The sequence below is a fragment of the Lactuca saligna genome, chromosome 1 (assembly GCF_052625555.1).
Source record: "Lactuca saligna cultivar CGN05327 chromosome 1, ASM5262555v1, whole genome shotgun sequence".
Classification (NCBI taxonomy): Eukaryota; Viridiplantae; Streptophyta; class Magnoliopsida; order Asterales; family Asteraceae; genus Lactuca; species Lactuca saligna.
Window position 1 is genome coordinate 88,848,576 of NC_136417.1, and position 14,038 is coordinate 88,862,613.

At 34.4% G+C, this 14,038-nt stretch overlaps 1 protein-coding gene across 3 annotated transcripts; it reads right to left on the reverse strand.

Moving 5' to 3' along the window:
* Positions 1 to 933: 933 nt before the first annotated feature.
* LOC145041185 (putative serine/threonine-protein kinase PBL22) lies at positions 934 to 7,084 on the reverse strand. 3 transcript variants are annotated; one of them, XM_078989146.1, is made up of 9 exons: positions 6,934 to 7,084; positions 6,354 to 6,552; positions 3,626 to 3,726; positions 2,751 to 2,872; positions 2,574 to 2,667; positions 2,389 to 2,496; positions 1,736 to 2,309; positions 1,392 to 1,654; positions 934 to 1,264 (listed from the first exon to the last, which is right to left on the reverse strand). In XM_078989146.1, exons 2-9 carry the CDS (start codon positions 6,454 to 6,456, stop codon positions 1,223 to 1,225), a joined length of 1,407 nt encoding a protein of 468 aa, XP_078845272.1. In that variant the 5' UTR covers positions 6,457 to 6,552; positions 6,934 to 7,084; the 3' UTR covers positions 934 to 1,222. The 3 variants fall into 3 exon arrangements, with proteins under 3 accessions (XP_078845272.1, XP_078845268.1, XP_078845261.1); XM_078989142.1 differs by adding an exon at positions 6,679 to 6,861 and having other exon boundaries at positions 1,392 to 2,309; positions 6,934 to 7,071; XM_078989135.1 differs by having other exon boundaries at positions 1,392 to 2,309.
* Between the last annotated feature and the right edge of the window lie 6,954 nt (positions 7,085 to 14,038).

The following is a 14,038-nucleotide window of genomic DNA, read 5'->3' on the forward strand; positions in this document are numbered from 1 at the left end:
AGATTTATTATGATAATAGTCGTTCAAGTTAGTTATATAAATATGAAAAAAAAATCATAATATAATCTTATATTTTTTTGCCAAACTTTGTAAAATATTATTTAATACAGTATCGTCAATTTCTCTAGAAAATATTTATGGTACGTTTTTAATACATTTAATTGAAAAAATCGAAGTTTATTTCCGTCCATTTATATATCAAATTATTTGATCACTAATTATAATGTTTAATTATAACTTTGCAACCAAAGTTGTTGGTTTTTATCAAATATATAGGTTAATTCATACCATTTTTAGTTTTATTTTTTATACATTAATACATAAAAATTGATCTATATTCGTTAATTATTTATCACAAAGTCATAAAAATATTAAAAATCACTTTGAAGTTTAAAAAAATTAGTTTATTTATATTTCAATTTATTTTAGTAGCCCGCAGATGTTAAAAAAAAAAACAGTCTTCTTATTTCAGACTGCAGACGTTTGGTCCGCCTCTTCTACTGCAGAGGTCTACAGATGTGGTCCGCAGACTGCAGACATTTTATCTCGAAAAAAACAAACAACATCTAAAACTGAAAACGTTTTACCTATTAAAATAAACAGCGCGTCAGTTCATTTTTAGAGGATGTGTTCTAAAAAAGAATCTATGTACTACCTTAGATGCTACCCCCTGAAACCCAAACCTCTGGTTACATGTCTACGCAATAAGCCAAAACATGCACCAAGTGTCGTCATAATTCTCACTATTTGGTTTTATGACAATATCTCGAAGTGACCTAGGTCAAAACATGCCAATAGAAAACTCATCCATTACTTTGTATTCTCATTCAAGGGGTTGAAATTGATCATGAAGAAGGAATTCTCCATACATCAATATTGTAGTCATTGAGTTGCAGATGAAGTTGAGTCACTTCAATGATTTTAAACACTTGATAACCAAAAAAAAGTGTATACAAAATTTATTTCTTTTTGAAAAATATGTTTGAATAATAAGGGAAACAATGCACATTCGACCTACAAAAAGAAAGAATGAAACGAAAAGGATAAAACCGAGGACCAAGGAAAACAAAGGAGAAGTTTCTGAAATGATGGAAACATCCAACAACCAAATAAGAAATAACGATCTCTAGGGTGAGGGGTGAGTGTCTTGTTAGGATAGGTAACATGTATTGTCCCATGCATGCATGGCTCCAAATAAGGTAGCGCTAGATGATGGTAAAAGTTATGATGGTGTTCCTTCCCTGACAAGTAATTCATCTTCCAACTGATGATGAATGAAAACAAATGACAAGTCATTAACATGTGTATTTTTATATTGATAATTTTCTCCACTTCTTAGTTAAAAAAAAAAGTCCAAGAATGAAATCAATAACAACCCCATTTATACTTACTTGATTTTTCATGACCTCCTTAAGTTGGAATGCAACTTCAGCGATTGTAGGTCGTTCTTCCCGAGTGTCTTGCAAGCATTGATATGCAATAGTTGAAAACTTCCTCAATGCCCTTGGTTTGATATCTTTCCTTATTCTGGGATCAATAATCCTGTCTAGCTCTCCATTTCTATAGCAAGTTCGAGCCAAATGATGGAGGAATCGCCGCTCATCATGATAATTCAAAGCACAAGCCAATCTTCCACACAAAACTTCAAATAAAACTACACCAAAAGAATAGACATCTGATTCTTTTGTTAGAAAACCTGTTCTTTCATATTGTGGGTCACAATAACCATGCGTACCAGCCAAGTTAGTAATCACAAACGTGTTCTCTTGATTCGCAAGACCTATCCTTGACAACCCAAAATCCGCAAGTTTTGCATTCCAATTCTCATCCAACAAAATATTCGCGCTTTTTACATCTCTATGTATTATTCTATGTTTTTCAGCCACATAATTATGAAGATACTCCAATGCAGAAGCAACACCAATGCATATGTTGAGGAGTTGTAGCCACGATAATCCACCCGAAATCGTAGTGTCACATAAATATGTGTCAAGACTTCCATGGTTTGCATATTCATAAACCAAAATCATCTCTTTGTTATCATCACAAAACCCAACAAGGGTTATAATGTTCTCGTGTTGATACTGTGAAAGCATTGTGAGCTCTGTGAGGAACTCCTTGGTACCTTGAAATCCTTTCACATCAAGTCGTTTTATAGCAACTAGCTCGTTTACATGATCACCCCAGGAGAGGATTCCCATGTAGACACTTCCGTATCCACCCTTTCCAATAAAATTTCTTTCATCGAAGTCTTGGGTACAATCTTTTATGGTCTGAAGGGGGATTTTGAAGTCATTTGGTTGTTTGATCTAGGACATAGAAATGGACTAATTTAATATTGATCGAATGTCGGAATAGATACATATATACACAATTTCTTGAACTAACCTCTCGATATCTTACTAGTGCTTGATCAGAACTTTCAGGTTCGACTGGAAGTATATCATGAGTAGACAATTTTACCATCTCAGCAACATGTGCATGTGCTTCTAATATCTATGGACACATTCATAAACAAATATAAGCAATCAATAAATGAATTTCGTGAAGGAAGAGAAGTGTCCAGAATTTACCTCATCTGGCACTTCGATGGATTCTTCCAGACTGAGAGCCTTCAAAACCTCAAATAAGACAGCAGCCATTTGATACTCTTTTGGAAGATGGGTACTGATATTAGACGTAAATTTATGTAATGAGGATCGAATATTAAAAAAAATAATAATAATAAGATACAAAAAAAAAATGATTACAGATCAGCAGGTTTATCAGCATTTTGTTGGCGTTGAATGTACTTGCTGTAATAATGCCGATAAAAGGCCTGCATTTCACGTGCATCAGTATCTATTCTTCCTCTTAATGTTGTTGCATTTTCCTGAATAGAATACAATGATGGAGTTCACAATCTTAGATTGAAGTAAAAAAGTTTCCAGTGGCAATGGAATAAATATGGCCATTTAAGCACTTGCATAAGCAAACAAGGATACATGAGGTGATGAAGAACAAAAGACTGAAATAAGTTTTGACATTCTTGGCGTGCATTAAATAATAGTATAAGAAAAGAAATTAAGGCCATGTTAACCTACATTAACATCTTTTTTAAAAGATTCTGACTAATAAAAGAAACTTTTTGGCTTTCAAATTGTAGTTACGAATGAGGTTTTAATGAGACAGTAATCATCATATAGAAAAAAAAAGCTTACATATATTTTATGTTATGTGTAAGTTTAATCGTGTATTAAGTTTTCAACGATTAAATTCACTTTCCAATTCTTTTCTTATGATGGGAGCTTGTGTCAATTGACACCTGAAATGATAGAATTTTTTTTGTTCATGTAACCTATCAATAGAGATCACATGAAGCTAGTTTTTCGATTACCTACCAAAGCAATTTAGGGTTGCATTGTAGGTATAAGGGGATCAAAAATCCAGGATTTGTAAGTTGTCAATTTCAAGTACAAATTTTTTTTCAACTTTCCACTAACGAACTTCTTTCCTTCTTTGTTTTAAATAAACGTGTTACAAACAAACGGATAAAAACAATACTGAATAGAATTTTCCACCCCCATAATATTACTTCATCTCAAAATCAAATGCTGAATTACAAGAAAAGGGAGAGAAAATGTACCCTGCGTAGGCGATGAATTAGGGCAGTCTTGAATTGATGAACACCACGACCACTTGATAGTGGATCTTGTCTATGAGCTTTATCAAGGGCATGCATTCGACCTGATGAAATGGTTTATATACATGACATTCAGTTTTGAGAAAGTGGGCACTACCATCTAATAGATGTTCCAATGCTTTCACATGTTAAAATAGGGAAGTTCAATTTCAAACATAACCTCTACAAACTCAACACTGCCTATTATAATATTTATCATGTTTGATTAAGAATTTGAGTAAATATATTTTTGTTTCTTAACTACAGAACTGAATAAGGCTTCCCTTACTCTTCCTCGTCACAATCTTTATTTGATCCAAATTAGAAACATATATACAAGTTTTTTATCCACCAAAATATTGCAGAGTACAAAGTATGATGTTTGATATGGTTTGGTTTCCTTATATCAGATGTTATTGCAGAGTACAAAATATTGTGGAGCTCCTTTATAGAGTTTAAAGGGTCATGCAAAGTAATACTATTACTAGATTATGGATGTAGTTTTTAAACTAATTAGTTTTCCATCCGGTAAAGATTAACAACGTAGCTTGTTGTCCGTTTTCCTTCCAACTCGATGTAATACTTTCATGCATATTATTCTCAAAATTTGTGTAACAATCAAAAAAATATGAAACACTAAAAAAATATAGATAACCTTGGAAGATGAGTGAGAATAAAAAATATGTTTTTCTAGAAGTTTTTGCAATAAGCTAATTCATGAAGCATCGCGTTCAAAGTAGTTTCTACCTCGTATGCATATAATAAAAACTATTGCATCCATTTGAAGCTAAATACATCCACAATGCATTGAACTCGTTCAATGGATTGTCACATCATATTTATACAATCCATGCAACTCTATCATTTGTTTCCTACAATACATTGAACTCTACAAAGTTCAATAAAATGTTACAAAATATAATTTATAATAAATATTAATGTATTAAAAACTTTAATTTTTTCCATTGAAGAGTTCAATGGTCATTGAACTCCAAATTCATTGAATGCCAAGGTGACATCTCACAATGATATTGTTTCATCCATTGAATGACACACATACACTTGCCACATCATTCAACTCTTTTATTGAACTCATCATTGTGCATGCTCTAAGGACATATCCATTTAACAAAAGTCTATACTCACAAACTCTCTCAAATCGTCAAGCTTTTCAAAAAGCTTGTTTTTTAAAATTAACTAATTTATTGTTATCTTTCTAATATGTTATTTATAGTATATAATTTGTCATTTTTTAAGTATACGTCATATTTCTTGAAAAAATAGCATTAGCTAAATTATTATTTCAATTCAATAAAATTTTGATTAATTATTATATATGTGAATGCAGTGTTTGTTAATCTTTGATATTTGTGTTTTTTTTGAAAGTTTTGATAATTCATTTTTAATAATTTAAATTTCTATATATTATATTCAATTCTAGTTTGTATATTTTATATTAATTAACCAATAAAAAAATTAAGACATATGCAGTATCTAAATATCACTAGGGTGTGAAATAAAATCTTATCAAATGTAAGGAGAAAAATGGACACAACCTATAAGAGCATCTTCAATGAACTTCTATTTTCCAATCAACCACCAAAAGTGTCTTTATTTTTGTGGGAAGAAATATGGCCTTTATATATAGAGGCCACTATTTATAGCACTATTTATAACACCAAATCATTTTTTCCTTTAAAATGGTTATTTTAATTGGTTTTTGGTTTTTATAATTATTTTTTTATATTTTATAATATTAAAATATGTTTTAGTGTATTTTTTAATGTGTGGTTGAAGTTAAAATAAATTTTGGTGTTAGTTTTCCACAAAAGTAGTGTACTTTTTAGTTGTAAGGTTGGAGTTGGTCTAAAAGAAATAAGTAATTTAAGCTTACTAAATGGTCGGGATAACATCTTAAAATATCCCCGTAGAAAGCTATTAAATTTTCACTTTCAGATAGTAAAAAGGATAGTAAAAAGTTCTAGAAAATGCTACAACTTAAGACACCATAACAAAACAAAAATCAATAATAAAAAATAAGCATCAAGCATAACCAAACTAACAAGGACTAACCTAACTACCAATTATTTGAGAAGATGCACTATTATCATTTAAACTTTACTATTGCGGTATTGTCTCTGATGAAAAACATAATGAATTTTCATGAATAATAACAGGGAAATGTATGGGTGATAATTTATAACATGACACGACAAAAATATTCAACACAAAACGAAATTTGGACGACACAAAAATTCGAGTTCATGTCCGTGTGTGTGTAAAAAACATGATTTCGTGTCGTGTTCGTGTTCAAAATTCAACACGAAATTGACACGATTTTACATTTGTTTTTCGTGTTTTTCGTGTTTGTTATGTTATTTATTATTAAGTATTAATTAAATAAACTCAATGTTATTTTATGTTATCTTTGTCGTGTTGTACTTGTCGTTTTTTAATTGGTTTGTGCTCATATTAGTTAAAAAAACACGACATCGTGTCTTGTTGTGTTTGTGTTATAAAATTTTATCGTGTCGTGTTCGACAAAAACATGATATTATTGCCCGATTCGTACCCAAAGTCGTCGAAATAACTTCTAATAAAACAAAATACAAAAGGTTGTCAAAAACGGCTCATTCCTAAAACCAAATTCAAACCAACACCTACACATATAAAAAGTAAAAAAGGAACTTACAAAGGTATGCAGCCCTTGGGTGATAAGGTTCAACTTCATCAGCAAAATTTAAAATAGGCACAATATCACATAGAGCTGAAGGCACTGCCATATTATCCATCATAACCTCCCACCAAAGGCCCTTGTCTCTTTTAAAACATTAGGGCTTCAGTGATCTTCGTATAGAAGAGCTTGAGCTGATGAGCTCACTCTAAATTACCTACAAACAATCACAATCAGACAAATACAATATTGCAGTAAAACAAATCAGGCTACTTTTAATCAGTTTTAGTTGAATTAATATAAATTCCACAGCTTTAATATCTTAAAGAGGCAAGAATATTACATTATGAAGAGCTTCAATTCCTTTCAGTTTGTCAGTATTCGACTACAATAATCAAAATCACAAGAAAGTAGAAACCCACTTCATCAAACATCTCAAATTCGTATAACACAGATATTCAATCTGCCTGTTATGCGACAACTTGATACCGTAAAGATGGCAACCCTTACAGTAATTTTATCTCTTCTTCGAGCAGTGAAACTTCATTAGATAGTGATGAAATTGCTAAAATAATGAGAAAGAGAGTTATGAACTTACCAAGTAACTGAAATTATCAATCGTTCAAAGGAAAGAAACTTCTCATCATCATAGTAAGCCTTTTCGCAAAAATACAGTATCTGTGAATACTGAATAAGGAGGTTTTGATGTAGAAAGCTAGCTTCTGAGAATTATAGTGGGAGAGAATGAGACAACGTCAACGTGGAATTCCGCCAATTATTGACGAGTAAAAAAGATTAAAGATTTGGCTTTTGGTTAAAATAATACCAAGATTAAAGTTTTTTATGCTTTCGGTATGATCCAACATCGGTCGGTGTGTTATTGTCGGGTGTGTGTTTGGCTTATTTGTTTGAATTTTATATAAAAAATATTAATTTTCACTTTGTTATACTTCTATTATAAACTTAAAATTTTCTTATTTTAATTGCAATTCATTGTAATCTAAATTATTTTTACTTACTCTTTTTTGTATTTGACGATTATAATGTTGAAATAGTTTTGTGTATAATGTTATGTAACTTTTTTTTTCATTTGTTGTAGTTATTATTTTAGTGAAAGACGTATAAAGTAATTAGACGGGAAAATGACTTATTAAGGTAATTAATTTTTCGGTATCTTCACATCTATGTAATTATTATTTTTTTGTACACATCTAAATAACAAACTTGTTTAAGTGTTCACATATGACTATTATGACTTGTTATAGTAAGTTAAATCCTAGATGTTGACATTTTCAACAAGTTCGTTATCTAGATGTGTAAAAAAAAATAGTTACCCAAATATGAACAGTAAAAATAAATTACACAAATGGTCATTATGGTTTGGGAGAATTTGTGTTTTTAGTCCCTAACTTATTTTATTAATTCGGATTATCCCTACTGTTTATTTTTGTTACGCGTTTGGTCTATGTCTTACTATTTTTGTTACGCGTTTGGTGAGGAGATACAGATATGTGGAGTCTACTATTTTTTCTTAAATATATAAAGAATAAGTACATAAATAAGAAAATTAATTAAAAAAATAAATTAATAAGGGCAAAATAGTCTTTTTAGGTAAGACAGATACCAAGCTCGTAACAAAATAAACAGTAAGGATCATCCGAGTTAAAAAATTAATTAATTAAAAAATAAACAGTAGGGATCATCCGAGAAGATACAAATATGCAGGGTCTATTAATTTTTTTAAATATGTAAAAATGAATACATAAATAAGAAAATTTTTTAAAAAATAAATTAATAAAGATACAATAGTCTTTTAGTCAGGTAGGACAGGGACTAAATGCGCAACAAAAATAAACAGTAAGAACATTTCAAGTTAAAAAAATAAATTAGGGACCAAAAACACAAATTCTACCAAACCATAGAGATCATTCATGTAATTTTTTTTTTTTACTTTTCATTTTGTTGATAGGGTAACTATTTTTTTTTGTACACAGGTAACGAACTTGTTGAAAGCGTTCACATCTTGGATTTAACTTGCTATAGCAGGTCATAATAGTCATATGTGAACACTTACAACAAGTTTGTTACCTAGATGTAAAAAAAAAAAAAAAAAAAAAAAAAAAAAAAAAAAAAAAAGAAGATAGTTACCCAGATGTGAACATATAGAAAAGTTAATTACTAAGTTGTTTTCCTTAATTAGAACGGCACATCTTTCAAAAAAAATTTGGTGTATATTTTCGGTCTAATTTTTATCTCCGTTTTATATTATAGCTTTGAGCACTAAAGATCTAGATCTATGAAAAGGAAAGAAAAACACGACATTTGTCAACAAGTCAAGGTTAAATGGAACCTTATATGAAAACTCTAATTTATATCATAGGCAATATATATATATATATATATATATATATATATATATATATATATATATATATATATATATATATATAATAAAGGACTTTGTGGGGTTTCTATCAATGGTTTATGAAGGGTTAGAGAAGAAACATTAAGATGTTTGTTTTTTAAAAGGTTAAAGATTTATAATATATGGACCATATCACATGTTGTGATAACCGTCAAATCTCATGCTATTACCAAACAATGAAGATCTTGAAATTTCATGTACAACAAGAATCATTCTAGACTTACTAGTAGAAACTAAACCATTACATAGTAGACATGTCGAAACAGTTAGAAACAACTTAGGTGCTGTTTGTTTTTTTGAAGCCAAAATGTCTGCAGTCTGCGGACCACATCTGCAAGCTTCTGCGGCAGAAGAGGTGGACCAAATGTCTGCAGTCTGCAATAAGAAGACTGTTTGTTTTTAACGTCTGCAGCTATTGAAATAAATTAATTTTTCAAACTTAATTTCATGTCATAACGATTAAAAATGCATTTTCAGCAAAAAGAGAAAGAAAAAAAACGGGTGGTGTTTTTTTTTTTTTTTTTGGTTAAAATGAGGTTTGAAGACCTTTGAAGACAGTGGCTCATGTCTGCGCCAGGAAGACCTCGCGCAGACGTTTTTTGGTCTGCGCACTTCCAAAAAACAAACACTTTGTGAGGGCATATGTCTGCGCGGCGCAGACAAAAGTGGTTGCGCAGCTCTTCACAAGAAAAACAAACAGCCCCTTAGTGTATGCTTAGTAATCACATTCACATGTGAATTATCCAACTATCTTATAAACTGTGCATGCCATTTTATGAACTCAATAAACTTTATATTGTTATATGCTATTAAGAGTATTCATAGCTACTTTTTGCTATTTTAATATTTTAGGGTGAAAATTTATAAACTATTCATATCATTTTTTGAAATCACTAAACTTTGTAACACCCATAAAATTTGAGCCAATTTAAAAAATTTTAAATCATTTAAAACCATTCATTTATTACAATTAGTTTTCAAAATAGTTTAAACATCAGAGTTTCTAGAAATCATATTCATCAAACAATGACGTGTACGGTCACACCTTCGCCTTCCCGCAGTCATCCGTTGTACCTGAAACAATAATCGATAAATGTAAGCTCGAAGGCTTAGTGAGTTACCCCCAAAATACTCATATACACAACAGTACACATATAATAACAAACAACATACTATGGGTCCAATCATCCGTCGGGATAGAATACCCCATGCCCCTCAACCATTGGGTTAGAATGCCAACATACTATGGGTCCAATCAACCATCAGGTTGGAATACCCCAGACCCCTCAACCATCGGGTTCGAATGCCAACGTACTACGAGTCCAATCATCCTCGGGATGGAATACTCTCGGCCCACAACCATCGGGTTGGAATGCCCACACACTACACACATAACACAGATATTATGGGTCCACTTATCCATTAGGATGGAATATCCCCAGGCCCCTCAACCATCGAGTTGGAATGCCAACATACTATGGGTCCACTCAACCATTAGGTTGGAATACCCCAAGCCCATCAACCATCTGGTTGGAATGCCAACGTACTACGAGTCCAATCATCCTCGGGATGGAATACTCTTGGCCCACAACAAATCAAACATGTGCACCTATATCAGATAATCATGTAACAGACTATAGAGATAACATAATATGGTCCTATCATCCTCGGGATGGAATACCCTCAATTACCAATCAATCATGTGCACACATAACAGGTAATATCCTACCATCATACAGACAGTCAAACCAACTACAGGTCTCTAAGCATAACCACATCCTTTCTACCAGGATACCGATCTATCATACCATACCAACATATAACCATCCTGTCTAATAGAATACCGACCTAACAGATCATACCAACATACAACCATCCTATCTACTAGGATACCGATCTAACATATCATAACAATATCAATTCCAAATATAAATCAAAGGGCCAGCCTTGGTGCCTTAGACCCTTGAGTACAGTGCGGATAACTCACGTCGCAAGTAGCTCGGAAGGTAGTGTCAAACTCTTCCAAATGTAGCTCCAACTCCAATACCTTATTCACCAATGTCCTTTGCTATCAATATTCAATTAACCAAAATACCCTTATAAGTCAATTGATCAACCCTTGGTCAAGGTCAAAGTCAACTATCAAGGTCAACAGTCCATGTTGACCTCAACTCGTCGAGTACTCTTAGCTACTCGCCAAGTTCCTGACATAACTCGCAACCTCTTCGAGTCACTTGAGTGACTCGTCGAGTTTCTAGAGTCAGTGGCGGTAAACTCCTTGGCCAACTCGTCGAGTTTTCCCCTTACAACTCACCGCGTTCATACGTGTCCAAAGGTTGGGAAAACCCTATCCGACTCGCCGAGTCACTCATCTAACTCGCCGAGCCCAAGGCAATCTTCATCGGACTCGCCGAGTTGTTCATCCAACTCGTCAAGTTCATGACCATCTTCATATGACTCGCCGAGTCGACCTTGCGACTCACTGAGTCCCTTCAATCCTTCAACCATACAGATGCTTTTTAGGTCATGCAAAGACTCCATACTACAGATCTGAGTTCCTAGCGCATGTTTATCACGTAAAGTTGCAAACTTTACGTGCATGCAAGGTGATAATGGCCCAAAACAAGCTAAAGGAGTGGCTTAAGGTAAGGGAAACGCCATAGCTTAACAAAGCCTGGAACTTTATGACAAAGAGGGGCTAAAGGATTCCAGATCTGAGATTGCAACCTCAGATCTTGACCCAAATTGGAGAACCACCACAAAAACCCTAAAATCGCAACCCATAATGAGGAGATCTAACTAAGAGAGAGTCAAGGTAAAAACTTGTTACCTCCAAAATGATACCAAAATAGAGAAGAATTCGGATCTACAACAGCCCCTTGCTCCAAACTTCTTGAACTCCAAGCATTTTACTCCAAAGATCCCTCTTCCAAGCTAAGGAGCACTGTAACATCCATAAATTTCACACCAAATTATAACTTTTTCGATCATAATAAAAATCAAATAGTATTGTTTACAAAATGTTTTCAAATCAATATCCATCAGAGTGTCCCAAAATCATAACGTAAGGATGAGGAGCGGTACGGTCACGCCTTCGCCTTGTCATGATCTCCTGAAGTACCTGAAACAATAAACTGAAACTGTAAGCCCGAGGGCTTGGTGAGCTACCCCTAAAATACCAATACCACACTGACAAAGCCACATTAGAAACAATCTATCAATTAATAAACATGCATACTGGCTATCGGCCTAACTGGACCGCCCTACTAGGCCTACAGTCTATCTGAATCTATCCCAAGCCTTCGGCATGACTGGTCTGCCTCGTGGGCCTGCAGTCTCCCCGGACCGCTCATAGGGTATGTTGGCCTTCAGCACAAAGTAGGACCGCCTCAAGCCAACCAACAAGAAAATAACCATGTGCGCATAACTATCATATACTGGTATATACAAACATAAAACATATCTATCAAACTGATCATCAATCATAGAATTCTCTCGAAACTAGAGTACCGACCTAGCAGGTCACTAACATACTAATCCTTGCAAATTATAAGAGCATAACATACTGTCTACCCTGATTCCGATCTAACAGATCATAACCACATGTAGCATATCATAACATCAACAACTAAAGGGTCGGCCTTGGTGTCGTAGACCGTATCGATATAGTGAGGATAACTCACCTTGCAAATGTCGACTCGGAAGATACACTCCAACTCTCGGATCACCCGACACAGGCTCCACCACCTATGATCATAGTACAATATACTCATAAGTCCTTAGCCTTATAAGGTACTCCATAACCCACCAGTCAACCCCTGGTCAAATTCAAAATCCTCAGTTAAGGTCAACAGTCCATGTTGACCCCAACTCACCGAGTACCCTTGGCTACTCGCCGAGTTCCTTCAAGCACAATCCAACTCGCTGAGTCATCGGGGTGACTCGTCGAGTTCCTTCGATTGTCATTCAAACTTTAAGGCCACCCGTCGCATTCCTTCCTTGCAACTTGACGGATACACACGCATACATATTCTAGAGAAAACTCATCCGACTCGCCAAGTTGTTCTTCAACTCGTCGAGTCTTATGGTAATCTTCATCGGACTCGCCGAGTTTTTCATCCAACTCGTCGAGTTCACGATGCAACAACCATAATTTTTACGCCAAATTTAAACTTTTTCAATCATAAATAAAAACCGCATAGCATTGTTTACAAAATGTTTTCAAATCATTTTCCATCAGAGTGTCCCAAAATCATAACATAAGGATGAGGAGCGGTACGGTCACGCCTTCTCCTTTCCACGATCTCCTGAAGTACCTGAAACAATAAACTGAAAAGTGTAAGCCCGAGGGCTTAGTGAGCTGCCCACAAAATACCAATGACATACTATCAATACCATAACAGTAATAATCAATTCAATCAATCATGTATACTGGGCCATCGGCTTGATTGGACCGCCTAATCGGGCCTACAGTCTGTCTGAATCCATTCCGAGCCTTCGGCATGACTGGTCCGCCACACGTGGGCCTACAGTCTCTCCAGACCGCTCATAGGGTGTACTGGCCTACAACACAAAGCAGGTCCACCTCAACCTAGCCACAAGCAAATAACCATGTGCGCATACTATCATATATGTGCATATATAAACATCAAACATATATGTCACATTGATCATCAATTATAGAATTCTCCTGTAACTAGAGTACCGACCTAGCAGGTCCCTAACACACCAATCCCTATGGATCATATGAGCATAACATACTGTCTACCTCGATTCCGAACTAACAGATCACAATCACATGCAATATACCATAACAATAACAACTAAAGGGTCGGTCTTGGTGTCGTAGACCCTATCGATATAGTAAGGATAACTCACCTCGCAGATGTCGACACAAAGGGTAAACTCCAACTCTCGAAGCACTTGACACGGCTCCACCACCTACCATCATAGTACAATATACTCATGAGTCCTTAACCTTATAAGGTACCCCATAACCCACTAGTCAACCACTGGTTAAAGTCAAAGTCAACAGTCCATGTTGAACTTAACTCACCGAGTACCCTTGGTTACTCGCCAAGTTCTCTGAAGTACAATCCAACTCGCCGAGTCATCGGGGTGACTCGTCGAGTTCCTTTGATTCTCGTTCGATGGATACACACTCATACCTATCCAAGAGAAAATTCATCCAAGTCGTCGAGTTGTTCTTCAACTCGTCGAGTCATTGGACTCGCTGAGTTGTTCTTCAACTCGTCGAGTCATTGGACTCGCCGAGTTG

Excerpts from the sequence above, each read along its gene's own strand:
- LOC145041185 (XM_078989135.1), bottom strand. The coding sequence starts at position 6,456 with ATGATGGATAATATGGCAGTGCCTTCAGCTCTATGTGATATTGTGCCT. Across the intron at positions 2,873-3,625 it reads TAATTCATCGCCTACGCAGG|GAAAATGCAACAACATTAAG; the intron begins GTACATTTTCTC and ends TATTCTATTCAG. Across the intron at positions 2,310-2,388 it reads CACTAGTAAGATATCGAGAG|ATCAAACAACCAAATGACTT; the intron begins GTTAGTTCAAGA and ends TCTATGTCCTAG.